At 36.9% G+C, this 17,782-nt stretch overlaps 1 protein-coding gene across 6 annotated transcripts in view; it reads right to left on the bottom strand.

Moving 5' to 3' along the window:
- Positions 1 to 8,199: 8,199 nt before the first annotated feature.
- The window catches only part of PHLDB2 (pleckstrin homology like domain family B member 2), a 131,842-nt gene continuing 122,259 nt past the window's right edge, over positions 8,200 to 17,782 (bottom strand). For all 6 annotated transcript variants that reach the window (XM_007493652.3, XM_007493651.3, XM_001362412.5 and 3 more), the window contains 3 exons: positions 13,938 to 14,157; positions 10,772 to 10,857; positions 8,200 to 10,120 (listed from right to left, as the gene is read on the bottom strand). In XM_007493652.3, the coding sequence (XP_007493714.2) occupies positions 9,980 to 10,120; positions 10,772 to 10,857; positions 13,938 to 14,157 (447 nt within the window). In that variant the 3' untranslated portion in view covers positions 8,200 to 9,979. The remainder of the gene's footprint in view (positions 10,121 to 10,771; positions 10,858 to 13,937; positions 14,158 to 17,782) is intronic.

Here is a 17,782-nt window from a genome sequence, read left to right as displayed (position 1 = left end):
TATAGATGTAGGAGTCACCATAATGACATTTAAAGGACCTATCCATCTTGGTTCTGTAGGAAATTCTCTATTAAAATTCTTGACATATACTTTGTCTCCTGGTTTTATCTTATGCAATGAAAAATCCAGTGATATTCTTTGTACTAGTAATCCTAGCTTTCTTAATTTTTCCAGCCTGTTTTGTATTTCCACTAAATATTCATGAAGTACACGTTCCTCTTTTAACATGGACAGATATGGTGGTTTTGCAGTTCTGCCATGACATAATGGTTGACCATATAACATTTCGAATGGAGATATATGCAAGTCACATCTGGGTCTTGTTCTTTTTTGAAACAATGCAAGAGAAATAACATCTGTCCATTTCAAGTGTGTTTCTGAACAGAGTTTTCCTATTAGTGTTTTAAACTCTTTGTTCATTCTTTTCACTTGGCCTGAACTTTGAGGTCTGTAAATTTTGTGGAAACTGCATTTGATATCCAGGTTCTTGTATATTTCTTGCAAAATTTGGAAAGTAAAATGCAATCCCCTTTCCCAGTCTATGGTATTGGGAATGCCATACCTAGGAATAATTTCTTTCAGTAGAGATCTCACTGCTGTGGCTGTATCATTTTTCTTGACTGGATATGGTTCAACCCATCTTGTCAGTCTATCCACAATAACCAATGCCTACTTGTGTCCCTTGTCATTAGGCATGTCTATTTGTAGACATTGAAAAGGCATGTAACTTAGAGGTCTGCCTCCTGATGCTATGTTTTTAAACTATCCTTGATTGTATTTCCTACATATGTCACATGCATGACAAGTTCTAATGGCATTTGTTACTATCCCTGGTGCTCTCCAGAAATGTCATACTATATCCAAAATATCTTGCACCCCATAATGTCCTTTTGAATGAATCAAAGTGCATAGATCTTGATATAATTTTCTAGGAAGAATCAGTTTACCCCCTTGAGCCACCCAGATGCCTTTGGCTAATTTAGCACCAAGTTGCTCTTTCCATGACTGAACTTCATCTCCGCAGTAAGCTTCAATAAGATCATGCTTGTCCACCAGAGAGAAATTCAACACATGATAGGAACCAAATCTTGCCACATATTTTGCTGTAACATCTGCTCTTTCATTCCCCAGGGATATTCTTTCTTTTCCATGAGTATGTGTCTTCCATTGGATTATGGTCACCTCTTTTGAAAGTTCTACAGCTTTTATAAGACGATTTAATTTGCCACATTCAATTGGTTTCCCAGCTGATGTTCTGTACTCTCTGTTCTTCCAAATAAATCCAGATGAGTGAATGGTTGTAAAAAGATAAGAGGAATCCACATATATGTTTACTCTCTTGCCTTTTGCCAACTGTAGGGCTTCAAGCAGAGCTTTTAACTCGGCACCCTGGGCACTAACATGACTTGATAATGGTGCATACCAAAGTATTTTGTCATTGTTAACTACAGCAGCCCCTGTGACCCTGCGTCCTCTATGAATGTATGAGGATCCATCAGTGTATAATTCCATATCAGGATCACTAAGAGGTGTGTAATAATTAAAATAAATATTTCTCCCTAGATATATATTTTATAAAGTTTATTGGAAAGTAGACAATGTTCCTATAAGTAACCTGACCACATGGTGCCTAGCCTGCCAGTCTCTTCCTCATTCCTCCCTCACCTGCCTGCTCTGTCTCTTCTCGGTTCTCCCTTTCAATTCTCCCGCGGTTCTCCCGTGGTTCCCCCGATTCTGCCCCAAACCTTAACTTTTATTGATGTACAGAATGTACACCGACACAACCCTGGCGCAACTATGGTATGTCAGGAATATTTGATAGATAGGTAAAGTTCCTCAGGAGGGGGAGGGGATAAACTTCCTTGACACCAGTGTGTCTTTAAGATCTTCTCTAGTGGGGGCAGCTGGGTAGCTCAGTGGATTGAGAACCAGGCCTAGAGACGGGAGGTCCTAGGTTCAAATCCGGCCTCAGCCACTTCCTAGCTGTGTGACCCTGGGCAAGTCACTTGACCCCCATTGCCTAGCCCTTACCACTCTTCTGCCTTGGAGCCAATACACAGTATTGACTCCAAGACAGAAGGTAAGGGTTATTAAAAAAAAAAAAAAAGATCTTCTCTAGGTTTGTACATCATTTCCACAACTTGGTTGCAGTCATGTAGTGATTCTCCACCTAATGGCAAATCTAGAATTAGAGTAGCTGGGTTAAATGGTACACATCTGTGAATGGTGATATTGTCATTGCCTAGCAAAATGATTTCATACTGAAATATCCTCGCATTTGTAAAAGAATGCATATTCTGCAATCATAGTAGTTTTTCAATTTGATGTGCAGAATATTCATGTAACTTGCATCCCAGTACAATATCATATGCTTTCTTCACAATGAGAGCAGTTGCAACAATGCTTTTCAGGCAATGTACCATTCCCTGTGCAACAAGATTGAGGATAGAACTGTAAAATGCAAGAGCCCTTAAATTCAACCCAAAATGTGCTAACATTCCAGAAGTGATGCCTTTAGCTTCATGGTCATACAAATGGAACTCCTTTTTCTAAACAGGTATCCCTAATGCCAGTGCTGTTTAAATGGCTTCTTTCAACTTTGAAAAAGCATGTAAATGTTCTTTATTCAATTTCAAAGGTTGTTTAACTTCTTTCTTTGTCAAGTCAAATACTTGGAAATAAAGGAATATCTTACGATATACTGTCTCGAGAAACCAGCAACTCCTAGAAATGTCCTAAGTTGTTTCTTGGTACCAGGGATGCCTAGCTGCTATCCTTTTACTAGAGATTTTCCTGGTGCCCCCCACCAGGATAAATCTGAGATAGTTGATTTTGGGGAGTACCCACTGGATTTTATTTTTTAGAAACTTTATGTCCTCTCTTACAAAGCTCTATTAATAACTTCTTTGAATCTTCCAAGCACGTCTTTGAGTCAGATGATGCTAGCACTAAGTCATCTACGTAGTGTACTAGCTTGCTATGCTTGAAAGTGATGTTAGCTAGATGTCTTTGAAGAAGTTGACAAAATATAGAGGCTGATTCACAACATCCTTGTACTAATCTAGTATAACAAAGTTGATTTTATCCCCATTGGAAAGCAAAAAATGTTCTGGGAGTCAGGGTGCAATGGTATAGTAAAATAAGCATTGCTTAAATCTAACACTGTGTACCACCAGGCTGTGTGATTATATCATTTGGTGAAGGTGTTACCGTGTATGTCTTTTTTATATTCACTGCCTTAAGATCCATCACAAATCTCCAACATTGTTTTCCATCTGCCTTAACTTTGTCTTTCTTAATAGCCAGAATTGGACTATTAAATTCAGACACTGTAGGCCTTAAAATGCCTTGTTCCAACAAGCTATTTATAATTGATGTTATGCCTTCTATGGCTTCTTTGCTTAATTTGTACAGAGGAATCTTAGGAGGAACACCATCCCTGACTTCAATTTTTACCAGTGCCACTGATTTTATTCTACCCACATCATTCTGATGTTTAGCAAAAAGCCCCTTTTGGAATATCATCTGGGATTTCACATACTGATGTCAAAATTTGAATTTTCTCAGGCTTTTCTTCCAATTGATCCAGATATAGCAATGGGTAATGTTTTAGAGAATGTTTGGGCAAATGCAGGCATATTTTTCCAGAACCTTTGCATTGCAGGGTTGCCCAATCTTACATAAAAAAAATATCATCCTAACAAGTTATCTGGACATGAAGGGATCAATAGGAATGTATGATCAATGGTGAGAGAACCTAGTTTAACCATTGTGCTTTTGAGCTTGGGGACCTGTTGTATTTGTCCTGTAGCTCCAGCTACTGAAACCATACCTCCTATGGTGGTATCCCCTGGAAATGTCTTTAGGACTGATTTTTGAATCACTAGCATCCACGAAAGCTTTGCATTGTTTCTTCCCCACTTTAATCCATACATATGGTTCTGGTTTTTGTGTAGCTATTGAGTTAATTGTTAATTATTCATTTTGCACTGTACTGTTATCTTCTACCATTTGTATGGTTGAACCAGTTAAATCTTGGCGTAAATCATTTCCTAATTGACCTTTATTTAAATTTGACTATATTTTACTTTCTACTTCACTGGAATATGAATATAAACCATAGCTATCTTTAATTTCATATAGTTTTACTTGGCCAGACCTCCCCCCTCCATTTAGAATGTTGGCTTCATCGAAGTTGCTTGAACCCTTAGCTATCCTGGCAGTTGTTATGCCCTCCATTCCATCCATATTTTCAAATCTAACTGCTGTTTCACTTCAAATACATTGACTATGATATCACCTGTATTTTCAGCTGTCTTCTTTTAGATTTGAAATTTCCAAGTTATTTACTGTAGGATGAAAAACTTTAGTGTCTGGGTTCAAATTAGATATTTTTCTAAGGAATTCCGTACCATATAGCTTTTTGAAGTTTTAATAGGTTCTAATGGGGTTTTATGGTTGTCTGTGAACTTCTGTATCATGTTTCTTATAGCTCCTGCAACAGTTTCTGCAATAGTAATCTTAGTCTGCTTTTTCCTATTGTCATTTTGTTGTAGGGAATTGAAATTCTGTTTCACTGTTTCTTTCAGTAACTCCTGATCATGTTTATGTGAGTTTTCATGAATCCTTTTTGTCCTAAATTCAATCCCTGTGCCCAATTTGTACTTCAAAAGTTTTCCAAATATGCTTTTATCTGTTCTGTGCTTTTTTTCATGACTGGCTACCTAGGGAATTTTGGGTTTCCCTAATCTATTATAAATTCAATATCAATAAAAGAGAGTTGAATTGACTTTAAGAGAATATTGTTAATAATTTGAAAAGACCTTCAGAGCTAAGCCCAAGTCTTCAAGTTGAAACCAGTAGCCAGAAACTAGAGAGTAAATCTGTCAGCTTTCTTCCTCAGAGTTTCAAGGAAGAAGAAGGTGAGTAAAAATCAGTTTGTGTGCCAGCTTATTCAAACTGCCTTCTTCCTGGCCACATTCTTCTCTGGAATTTTTCTGATTGACAGATCTTCAAAGTTCCATGGCTTGCACTTGCTTGCAAGTCTTTCTGTAGCAGTAATCAGTTTTTCACAGAAGGGAGCAACTCTGCAGGGGACTGCCCTGAGTGCCCACAGGTTTGCCATCATGGGTCTATTCCCTTCAGGATAAGGATGTCTTTGCTGTTTGTTATGTAGAGATAGGCTTCTTTTCTCTCTTCCCTGAAGGGCTTAGCTGAACTAATTTATATAGGAGAATTACAGGGATATTTAATCAGAAATTATCACTACTACTATTAATCCTAATGCTAATCATAATTGTGAATAATATGCTACTAATTATTAATTTTTTCTCCACACAGATATGAAAAAAGAAAACAGCCTTCAAGGTTACTTTAAAGTTCTACCTGAATAATATTTCAAAGACATAAATACAAACAACAACAAAAAGCTTTGTGTGACTTTTTTTGCCATGACATTAGAAGAGAAGCAAGTGAAACATCTGGTAGTTTTAGTTTAATTACAAGTTGACTTGCTTAAATACATCCATTTTTCCCCTTGAAAGAATGTTAATATCTACTCCTTTGTGTATTAATTATACCAGTGAAGGAAAGTGAAATTTTTTTGCTGCCATGGGAAGGATAACTCTTTTTAAAAACCCTTACCTTTCATCTTAAAATCAATACTGTGTATTGGTCCCAAGGCAGAAGAGTGGTAAGGGCTAGGCAATGGGTGCTAAGTGACTTTCCCAGGGTCACATGGCTAGGAAATGTCTGAGATCACATTGGAACCCAGGTCCTCCCATCTTTTTCTTTTTTTTTTTTGATAGGGGACTCAGTCTGTATATCACTGAAACTTGCACTTGTGATCTTATAGCAGTTCATAACAGGGGTCCAGAACACTGTTTTATTTTTTTAATTTAATAACTGTAGAATTAGCTTCCACTACAAATCTTTGTAGATTATATATTCAAAAACATTATTCTAAGGAGGATTTCATAGATTTCACTAGACTGATAAAAAGGGGTCCCTATCTTGGAGAGATGTCTGAGGGGCACTAGGAGATTAAAGAACTCACTCAGTATCAGACATTATTTGTCAAAAGGAAAACTTAAACTTAGGTCAAGTCAAAGAACCTATTCCTTTGCTTCCAATCTTGCCTCTAATGCTTACCACCTGGGTGGCCTTGGGCATGTTACTGAGGCTCCAAGACTCCAGTGTCCTCATCTGTAAAATGAGGACCTTTGGTTTAGATGGTCTCTGAAATCACTTCAAGATCTAGGTTTTGATGGGTTGGGAGCTGTCTCCTGACAGCTTAGTAGTCAGTGAATAAAGAGCTAGGATAAAGAGCATAGAAAGTCCTGGGTTCCAATCTGGCCTCAGACACTTTCGAGTTGTGTGACCCTGGACAAGTCACTTGACCCCAATTGCCTACCCCTTACCTTACCTTACTCTTCTGCCTTGGAACCAATACACAGTATTGATTCTAAGATAGGAGATGAGGGTTAAAAAAACAACAACAAACAACCCTAGGTTTAGTGATCCACATTGCCTTTCAAAAGATCATTTAGTCTAGACCTTTTTTTCAGTAAATGTATCTCACTTTTCTGGCAGTAAAGATTTATTTTAATTCAGTTCCCTAAATGTTGCTAGAGGTATAGACTTCTTCAAGACTGCTCAAATCCCTACTTCTTCAGGAGGACTTCCACGGTCTTTTCCTTCTAAGTTAACATTCCATTTACACTGGAGATATCTTTTTTTGTGCAGTTATCTGAATGTCATTTCCCTGATTAGAATGTGAGCTCTTTGAGGTCATGGATAGTGTGTTCAACTTCTTTGTGTTGTCAGCACATAGCACAGTGCCCGGCACTGACTAGGACAAAAAAGAAAGATGGTTCCTGCTCTCATTTACCTTCTATTCTACCAGAAGAATCATTCCTAATGAAATATGTGTAAATATTTTAGTACCTTATGAATCTTTACATCAAAGAGAAAACAGTCAAGTGAGAGATATTTATAGATCCTTATTTCCTAGCTTAGAAACAATGTTAAGTATTGGTTCTAAGGTAGGAGAGCAGTAATGGCTAGGCAATGAGGGTTGAATGACTAGCCCACAGTCATACAGTTAGGTAGGATCTGAGGTCATGTTTGAACCAAGGACCTCCTGTCTCCAGGACTTCCTCTCTATCCACTAAGCTATCTAGCTGTCCCAGGATATATAATATTGAAAAATTCTGAGTACTGTTTATAAAATAGACATTACTGATTTGTCTGTTCTTTGACAGACAAGACTTTTCCAAATAAGTTTAGAGGTAGCTAGTGAATATTGCACTTGGAGTCAAGAAGACAAGTTTTAATCCAACTCCAGCTATTTACTAGCAATGTGACCATGATTAAATCATAAACTCTTCCTGCCTCAGTTTCCTCATCTGCAAATTAGGGATAATAATAGTACTTACCATCCAAGGTTATTGTGAGGATAAGATGACATATTATAAAGCACTTTGCAGACCATAAAGCTCTATAGAAGGGCTAACTATTATTATTTTTTTTCCTTTCTATTGTTCCTGGACAATTATTGTTCTTCCTTCCAATAAGTGGAAAGATAAATCAATTTTAAAATATGAACAGGGCAACATTTTTAATCTCCCAATAGCTTATTTAAAAATACATACAAATTGGTTTTCTTAATCATGCAAAATATAAAAGTTTGATCAGAAAATTTGTATAATTGGGGGCAGCTGGGTGGCTCAGTGGATGGAGAGTCAGGCCTAGAGACAGGAGGTCCTAGGTTCAAATCTGGCCTCAGACACTTCCCAGCTGTGTGACCCTGGGCAAGTCACTTAACCCCCATTGCCTAGCCCTTACCACTCTTCTGCCTTGGAGCCAATTCACAGTATTGACTCCAAGATGGAAGGTAAGGGTTTAAAAAAAAAAAGAAAATTTGTATAATTTCATGAAGAAGGTGAACTATACCATGGATTAGTGATATATTTGTATGAATTGAGAAAATTTAGGATATTGCATTTTACTATTTTAAATCATTGCAGTTTTTAAGCTGTGATGTTCATAAAAGATTAACAACAGAAAAAACTTTTGCAATAACATTTCTGTCAGTTGTTCAAGTAGAATCACGTGGCATCCACCTGCAAAATTGAACTATTGGCAATCTGGTATTCAGAGTCTCCAAATATAAATTCAAATATATTAATGCCAGGCAGATTTTGAGAAGAAAAACTTTAATTATACTAATTCCATATTGTACTTGTAGGTAAAGTCATCATTTTCTAGTCCTACATTTACCACAGTTCCACTAAATAACAGAATGCATAAACATACATACAAATGCACAAATACACCCAGACTATCAGGACGGACAGACATTTGGAAAATATCATCAATGACTTGCCTGAAGTCAAAGTTTTATTCAACAAAAATGGACTGTAACACCATAAAAAAATGCAATGGCTAATTGAAAAGAAAGATTTCCCTCCTCAAATCCTTTTGGAGTTGAACTTCATTCGCCTTTTTTCGACAGACACCTATGCCTCCAGCTAACGATCACGTTGGAACGTAGTCTAGTTCTGGGATTAAAACCTCCACAAACTGACTTTGTACATTGGTTAGGGAAGGCTGCAGTTGAGCGGTGGGTTCCAGAATAAAGCAGAAGCACATAAGGAAAAGGAAAAAAATGCTTTGGGTTGCCTGAGAGGGCTTTAGCTGTAAACAGTGGAAATAATGCTGGATTTGGAGACAGAAAGAAGATCTACAACAAATTCTGGCTCTTCAGCTTCCTAGCCCCATGACCCTAAGTAAGTGAAAACCTCTTTGTCTCAGGCTCTTCCTTTGTAAAATGGGTATAATCATTGTATTAAGGACTATATGGGGTTACTGTAAGGAAAGCTATAAAGTGCTATGTAAGTGTAAGCAGTTGTTTTTAATTACTAGTGATTTCAGTGCAGGGATTTGGGAAAGTTTTCAGAGAAAAAAAAAGTTGATTCCATTGAATACTCTCTTCATTTAAGATTGCCTAAGAATTCTCTAACTGATGGTCTCGTCAAATACTTTAAAAAAGCAATATGCTTGGGAAATACGCTAGTTCCTAATAGGGATTGATTTGAATGGATCTGAGAATTAGTTATGGAGTACATAGAAATCTAACTGATTAGGGTTGGGGTAACCTTTAGCTATAGCCCATTTGACCCCCCCCCCCCAAAGAGCCAGTGTCTTTACAGCCCAGTTTGTGCTAAAGGTCACATTCTGAAACCAGTTCATAAGACATCCTCGGGCATTTTAGTATCATTAAGAAGCTAGAGGTTCTTTATGTCTTATTACAAAGGGCCAAAGTGTGGGTCATCATAGGAATTGCTGTGAAGTAGAAGGCATATCAACATTAAGTCTTTGGCTTTGGTACAATATTCAACCACTGTGGATTTAATCTCTCTTGAATTTCTTCTTGTCTCCCATCTTTCCCTCCCGCCCCTCCCTTTCTGTAGTATTAATTTATGAATACACTATAGGAAATTATTTTTTAAGAGCCAGTTGGTTACTAATATGTCAAATGCTACAAATTAACAATATACGTAATAATATCTTTTGGTTCAGGTGCTAAAATAGTTTCAGAGTACACACAAACACTTGTAAATGGCTTAGTTTTTCACCAAGACCACTCGTTTAAAAGTTTTTAAGAAAATTGCCTTATAAATGCTGCTGGTGCTGCTGTCATCCCCAAAACAAAATGTTTTCCTTCTTGCAGCAACTTCAGTCCTTTTGCTATTGCTCTGATCAAACTACAAATGAAAGCCTCATTGTCTTCTTGTGTAAAAAAAAATCCAAACACTTTTGTTAATATATAAAGGGAGTTCCAAACGTGTGTTTGTAAAGTATGGTGTGTGAATGCTATCCTTCTTGCTTGGAGTTTTTCCAAATGAGATTGAGTATGGCTTAATTCTGATATAAGGTTATTGCAATCTGCCCTCTCATGAACTGCTGCATTCTTTCATTACAACATGAAATGAGTATAGCCTTCTGCCCCAGTAACAATAACATCCATCCAGATCCTCATGGCTTCTGGAGATGGAGCCACCATGTAATAGATCCGATCATGTGTCTTGACACTAAAGGTGAGTAATGGATTAGGACTCTACAAGGAGAAAAGAAAAAGAATAGTAAGCAAATGACTTCAATGAAGATCATCAAATAGGAGTTAGTTAAATTCAGAGACACAAATTTCAGGGTTTCTCTTTTCTTTACTGTTTTCGTTCATGAAACAATGCTTCATAGCTGTATTTTATGTATTTCTTTCACCCTTTGGAATATTAAACATTTTTCTAACCTTTGCTTTAGTTTTCACACAGGGCTTTTCCCTTTGCTCTTTCCTGGTGTTAATAAAATCTAGGGAGGCATTTCTCATACTTTGGGGTCCTGAGACTTTACTTTGGAGTGATGCACATGGGCTGCATATTGGTGGTAGGTTTTGCTCTTAATTCTTTATTTTCTCTCACATCAGAGCTGTCTATTTGCTAGACTGAGCAATGAGGAACTAGTTTGACAGAGCCTTCAAAACGACAAAAATAAAGTTATTATCTTCTTTTTCCCAAAACTGGACCCACAAAAAAAGATTAATTCTTTTGGTCAATATTTTTCATACCATTCTCTCCCCCCTTAGCATTCTGATCATTACTGTCATCAGTCCAAGGCAGGTCAAAAAAGAAGGAAAAAAATCCTCTCTAATTCTATTACGTATTAAAAATTTGAAACTTAAAGCACCAGAAAATCTGCAAATGTAATTTACCTTATATGCATTCTTGAGGTGATCATAATAGACTTCTTCAATAGCTTGAAAATATATTACTCCTTTTAATTTAGCTTCATGTTTATCTGCAATAAGAGGGATTAGTGATTAAAGGGATTTTGTAAACAGAATCACACAACACAGAAGATCAAATGATTTAGAAATGAGGTTCTTCACCTGGAGTTCACAGATACCCCGGAGGTCAGTGGATAGATTTCCGGGAGTCTGTGAACTTGGAAGGGGAAAATCTTTTTTTAATAACTTGTCACTGAAATTTATTATTATTTTAGTTATGAATTAAAAAAAATCATTCTGATAAAGGGTCCAAAGGCTTCATCAGACTTGTAAAGTGGTCTGTGGTACCAATAAGGTTAAGAAAACCAATTTAGAATCATAGAATTCTCAGTCTGTAATAGAATAATCCCACAAGGGAATTTAGAGATTACTGTCTGCCTCCTTTTATTTTATAGCTGAAGAAACTGAGGCCCATTAAGAGCGATTCTATTTTTGTATTTATAATTAAAATATTAATCACTATTTTGTGAACTAGACAATAAACATTTATTAGAAAATAAGCTATTAAATTCATTTTTACTCAGATAATTTACTGTTAGCTAATTTAGAATTTGATATTTTTCCTAAGAAATATTTCTTGCCTTATGCCTTTTCCACTTTAGAATATAGTATTCTGACGTCATCATTCTTTCAGGATATGCTGTCCAGTTTTTTTTTTCAAATGCTGCCACTAGAGGTCAGGCAAAGTGAATTATTAAAGCTATTTCAGAGGAAAGGCTAGTCCAAAGATCTCTAAAAGAGCCAAAGCTCTCCCCCTCTTTATTTATACTGTCCAATAGAAACTTGCTATGACACAGTTTCTTCTTCTTTAATAAACTCTAGGTCAAATTCTGTGTACTGACCTATAACTACCTTCAGTCAAATTCCCAAATAACCATTAGCTTATAATAATTTTATATGTGGTCTCTTCCTAATATACAATAAAATATTACAGAGCTACTAGGTGGTCCAGGCGATGGAGTGCAAGGCCTGGAGTCAGGAAGACCTGAGTTCAAATCTAGCCTCAGATAATTATTGGCTGAGTGACCTCGATCGAGTCATAACCTCTGCCTCAGTTTCCTAGGCAGTAAAATGAGGAAAATAATATCTATCAGGGATGTTATGAGGATCAAATGAGATAATATTTGTAAAACACTTCAGCACAGTGCCTTGTACATTACAGATGTTTGACTTTTAGCCTGCATGACCTGCCGGCTGCCTCATTGCTATCTAATAAATAGAGTGATGCCTCATTTCAAAGATGATTCTGGGGCAGGTAGGTGGCTCAGTGGACAGAGCCAGGTGCTAGATTCAAATATGGACTCAGATATTTCCTAGCTATGTGATCCTGGATGTCACTTAACCCCATTTGCCTAGTCCTTACTGCTCTTTTGCCTTAAAACCAATACTTACTTTTTTTTTTCAATACTTACTACTGGTTCTAAGGCAGAAGGTAAAAGATAAGGGGTAAAAAAAGATGATGATTCCATATTCCTGAAGTTGAGGGGAGTAGTAGTTCAACCACAGAATACCATTTTGAGGAAAGGCAATAAGATGAAAGATTCAGAGACTTAGAATCACATAGTTTAATTAGATTGGAGGTGGAAGGGGTGGAGGGAAAGAATGAAGAAGAGCTTAAGGCAAAAACCCAGGTAATTAGATTAACAGAGAAACTGATGAATGGGAAGAATTAACAAAGTACAGATGAGGACAAATTAACTGTAATTTGAGCGTTTAAAATTTTTATTTTTGGAAAACTGGGGGGAGGCAAGTAGGAGACTATCACATTTTATTATGGCTGCTTTTATGCATATTCAGGCACTGAATTAACATTTCCTTTTTTAAAGGAGTATATTTCCATTATACTAACTAAAAAGGGTTGTTCATGACACTATCTTTTAAAAAGATATAAAATTAAATCTAAAACAAGGTAGCCCTTTTGAGGAAAACTTGTAATGGAATCATTGTATAGTAGAAAGAGTCCTAGCTTTGATGATAGAGGATCTGGTTTCAAGTCATCACTGTCATGGGCCATTTATGGATCTTTGAGTAAAGTCTCATCACCATCTTTCTGACCCATAATGCCCTCATCTGTAACACAAAGGAGTTAAATTAAATTAAATCATTTTTCAGGTCCCTTTTAGCTATAAATCTATGATTCAATGGAATGGTAGTTCAGATCAGGTCGTATATTACTGTGATTCACACACTCTTTATGGCTGGCCCCTTCTGGTTCCTAACAAGATAGCATCCCATAACCTCTTCTTAATTTTTTTAACCCTTACTTTTTGTCTTCGAATCAATACTACATATTGGTTTCAAGACAGAAGAGTAGTAAAATGCTGGGCAATGGGGGCTAAGTGACTTGCCCAGGGACAGCCAGGAAGTGTCTGTGGTCACATCTGAACCCAGGACCTCCTATCTCTGGGCCTGGCTCTCAATCCACTAAGCCACCCAGTTGCACCCCACCCTCTTCTTAATTTTAATGATGATCCAATCCAATCCAACATTCCAAGGCACTTTGCTAACCACTAGGTATATGAAAACAGAAATGAAAAAAGAAAGAAAAAAAAAGAGAGTAGTACATATATTATGATTTAGGGAGAAGGGAGAGAACATTAACCATTGGGGTACTAGTTTTCCTTCATCTACATTTCTTTACTTCTCTAATATTTCTGGGGCTCTGTTCTTATTCTAGCTTTCCCTCAAAACATCCTAATCTTTATTCTTTATTACTCCCTTCAATTTTCCCATCTGATTAATGTCTCTCTCTATTTTTCTACTTTCTAGTGATTGTCTAGGAGAGTAATAGGTTTTCAGGAGAATCCAGATCCTCCTCTGACAAAATGCTGTCACAGACCATGTTAATGGTAACTGATTTTCTCAAAATATTGCATATTGGTTCCAAGGCAGAAGAATGGTAAGGACTAGGCAATTGGAGTCAAGTGACTCATCCAGAGTAACACAGCTAGGAAGTATCTGAGGCCAGATTTGAACTGAGGACCTTCTGTTGCTAGGCCTGGCTTTCAATCTGCTGAGCCACCTTGCTGTCCCCTTTTTCCCTTTTCAAGTAGTTCTTATAATCAGTGGGTTGAAGTATTGTATCACACACCTGCATAATAGGAGAAGGTTCGTTTGTTTCTGTCAAAAACAAACCACCTTTTCTTCCAGGTTTTAATTTTTCCTCCCATTTTGATGAGAAATCCCCGGCAGGTCTTCTCTGTGATGGACACATGGTAACAGGTTTCTATATTGTGACCAGCAGTCTCTACGTGGCTCCGTAGATCAAAGTCTTCCTTTCTAACAGGCAGATAACGGGTCAAGGGCCGAGCCTATGATAGAGCAAAACCCATTTAACGTACTGTAATAATTATTTGAATGGCTTCAAGTTACACATACCTCAAAGTTGACCTCAGTTCTGAAACCAAGTGAAAATCAAAGCATAAAAATGACCACGTTAGAATTTTTGGGGAAAAAAAAAGAAATCATCCAACAACTGGGAACATAAAAGTCTTAAACATTCAAACAAAAAACAGTTGGGAATATCAAATATTTTTAGTAGGATGATGCTAACAACACAGGAGTAAAGAATGAAGGAGTCAAATAATGAGTATTTAATGTTTCTGCTCTGGTCTAGGTACTTTGCAAAGTGTTTACTGGGGATAGAAATATACGAGCAAGACAATGCCTGCCCAAACTGGAGCCTATACTCCAATAGAGTGGGATAAGGAATAGAATATATGTTCATAGATAATCAAAAGAGGATACTCACAAAAGAAGAACAAAATTACCTAGGAACAACTGAGCCATTCAGGAAGGATCTCTTGAATGAGATTTTTGGGATTCTTTCTTTCTTTCTTTCTTTTGATCAAACACTTTAGTTATTTATTGGCAATTATATGTAATAATAAATTACCACATAGTTTTTCCAAAGTTAAATAATGATCTTATAGGAGTGATACATTCAGATTCTGAATTCTTGAAGAATTCTTGATCCTTATTATGTATGTATTTTTTTAAACCCTTACCTTCCATCTTAGAATCAATACTGTGTATTGGTTCCATGGCAGAAGAGTTGTAAAGGCTAGGCAGTGAGGGTTAAGTGACTTGCCCAGGGTCACACAGCTGGGAAGTGACTGAGGCCAGATTTAAATCCAGGTCCTGTTGATCCCAGACCTGGCTCTCTAGTGTTACCTACCTTCTCCAAATTTCCCTTTAGTTTTTCAGAACTTCTGGCACTAGCCTTGGGGAAGGAATAGTGGAAGAGGCATCCCCATGATGATGGCAGGCTTCCAGCTTTCTAGTCCTATTTTTTCTAAATACCACAGTCCAGAATTTTTAGTGACTTATCAAGCGAAGAGAAATGATTTGGCGTTATGGCTAAAGAGCTCACATTAAAGCCAGGAGGACCCAAGTTCAAGTCTTGTCGAGCACGTGTTCGTTGTGTGACCCATGGCAAATTATTTAGCTTCTTAGTACTCTGGGTAATTTTCAACAATTTAAGTTATAGAGAAGGCACACCTCACATGAGTAAGGGAGGGATTTTTCTCATTTGGAAGTCAATAAAATCACAGGTCCAGTCCTATCTTTCAGAAGTCATATAGTAATCAGTCACACTCATAGAAATCATGTTTCCAAAGAAACTGAATGTTGTATAACCAAAATGATGGAGACTGATTTTTAATAAGAAATGAGGAAATGCATGTCCCTCCATTTTTTTTAAGATAGGAAGGGGCCATGAATGTGAAAACATATAATAAGAGAAATGCAAATGAAAATAACTCTGAGGTTCTACCGCATAACTATTTAATTGACCAATGTTTCCTGCCCATAGTCCCTTGATTGATGAGGTGAGCTTTCCTGAACTGATTCCTCCCTCCCCACTTTCTTCGTCATTGATGATGATGACGATGATGATTTTACAAGGGATGCTTCACTGGGCAGAGAAAACTGGAGGGATACATATGGAAATTAAGGTGATATCAACAACTAACAAGTATTAAATGCCTACTTTGTGCCAGGTACTGTGTGAAGTGCTGGAGGTAGAAAAACAAAAGAAACCAATACAATTAAAATAAAAAAAGAAATCACTTCCCATTTCTTAGACTTCTAATCATTGCAACTTAGCCCTTTAGAAAATACAAGCTGAGATGAATGACTGCTCAAACTATACTTTTACCAATACTTTGAACAGAATGGGTGCTTAGCTGAGTTTGCTTGCCATTTAATAATGCTGTGAACATGTGTGGTTGACTCCAGCAGTGATAAGGAGAAGAAAATGTGGCTCTGTAAAAAGGAGTCTGCCCCTCAGTTTTGGTGTTTTGAGTGATGGATTCATTTGAAGCCAACCTTCCGTCCTTCCCTCCTACCCTGGGCTCCAAGGAAGTCCAGGCATTACACACTTGAACTATAACTTTCTTTCCCACTTTTAAAAAATTTTGCCTAGTGATGGTCCTTGCTTCTTGGCTCCCCTCCATTATACCCCCACCTACTGAAAACAAACAAACAACAAAACAAACCCACGCCTACTATGTATAGGTGATGCTAACACAAAAGCTGAAGATTGTTATTTCAAGGGGAGAAATCAAAAGTTAAAAAAAAAAAGGTAAGCCTTGTTCACTTATAACAGTGTGGTAAGAAACCGGTTCAAAGTTTTTGGTCCATTGAAACTATATCCTTCCTGCAATAGGAGAACAAAATGCAAAACCTCAAAAAGAGTCTCTTACATATATAATTTAGTTACTTAATTGTAGAATGGTAATAGATATGGGATCATAGATTTAGAGCTAGATGGAATCTTAGAGATTTTCTAGTTCATCCTCTCTTTTTACAGATGAAGAAAATAAGGATCCGTTGCTTGTCCAAAGTTGTACTGGTAATAAACATCAGAGCTGAGATGTGAACTGGAGTCCTGGCATCAAATCTATAATTCTTTCCACAATATCACATCTACTTCTTAGGTATAAAAAAGTGGACAGGTTGACAAATGCAGGCAGAACAGAGCATCTATAAGGCATGCTTTTCTTTAAGGTGCTTGCCCCCCCAAAGAAAAAAATGAGCTTACTAATTTAAAAAACCTAATTACTTGAGCACAAAACTCAGTAATTTTATTTCTAAGACAATCCTGTGTTATAATAATTTTTTTGGAATGGCTATTACATTATAAATTGTTGGTAAATATTTTGAAGTACAAAAAAAAGTTTAGATAAAAAGACTCAAGATGAGTATTTAAGAATCCTAACAGCTTCAGAACATGAATTATCCATATGGACACTATGAAAAGCCTAGGGACACTAACTTTATTATGCTATTAAATGAAAAATAAAATTTTATGGAATCTTCCAGATCTGAGAAGTTCTTAAAATAGAATAGAAAGTATGTAAATAGTGCCTTTCTGACCAAGAGTGCAAATATTCTCTACTTATGCCATCTCATTTATCATCACCATGTTCCTATGAATGAAAGAGAAACAGTGATTACCATCAGTATTTCATAGATGCAAAAATGGAATAAAAGAAAGATGAGGCTAAATTACTTGGCCAGAGCCATATGGTAAATTTCACTGCCCTAATTAGATCCTAAATGTTCCATTTCCAAGATTCTGCCAATCCTATACAACATCACACATGCTGTAAGGTATGGCCAAAGATAACACTTCGATTTATTCTTAGAAATGGATACACTGAATGATCCAACCACTCTGGAGAGCAATTTGGAACGATGGCCAAAGGGCTATAAAACTGTGCATACATTTTGATCCGATAATACCACTACTGGGTCTGTAGCCCAAAGAGATCATGAAAAGGGGGAAAGGACCTACTTATACATAAATATAACAGATCTTTGTGTGGTGGTGAAGAATTGTGTAGAAATTGAGGGGGTGTCCATCAATTGGAGAAAGGCTAAACAAATTGTGGTATATATTGGTGATGGAATAAATACTATATGCTCTAAGAG

Source organism: Monodelphis domestica, chromosome 4, assembly GCF_027887165.1.
Source record: "Monodelphis domestica isolate mMonDom1 chromosome 4, mMonDom1.pri, whole genome shotgun sequence".
Lineage (NCBI taxonomy): Eukaryota > Metazoa > Chordata > Mammalia > Didelphimorphia > Didelphidae > Monodelphis > Monodelphis domestica.
Note: the sequence above shows the minus strand (reverse complement) of the source record. Positions and strands in the feature narration are given on the sequence as shown.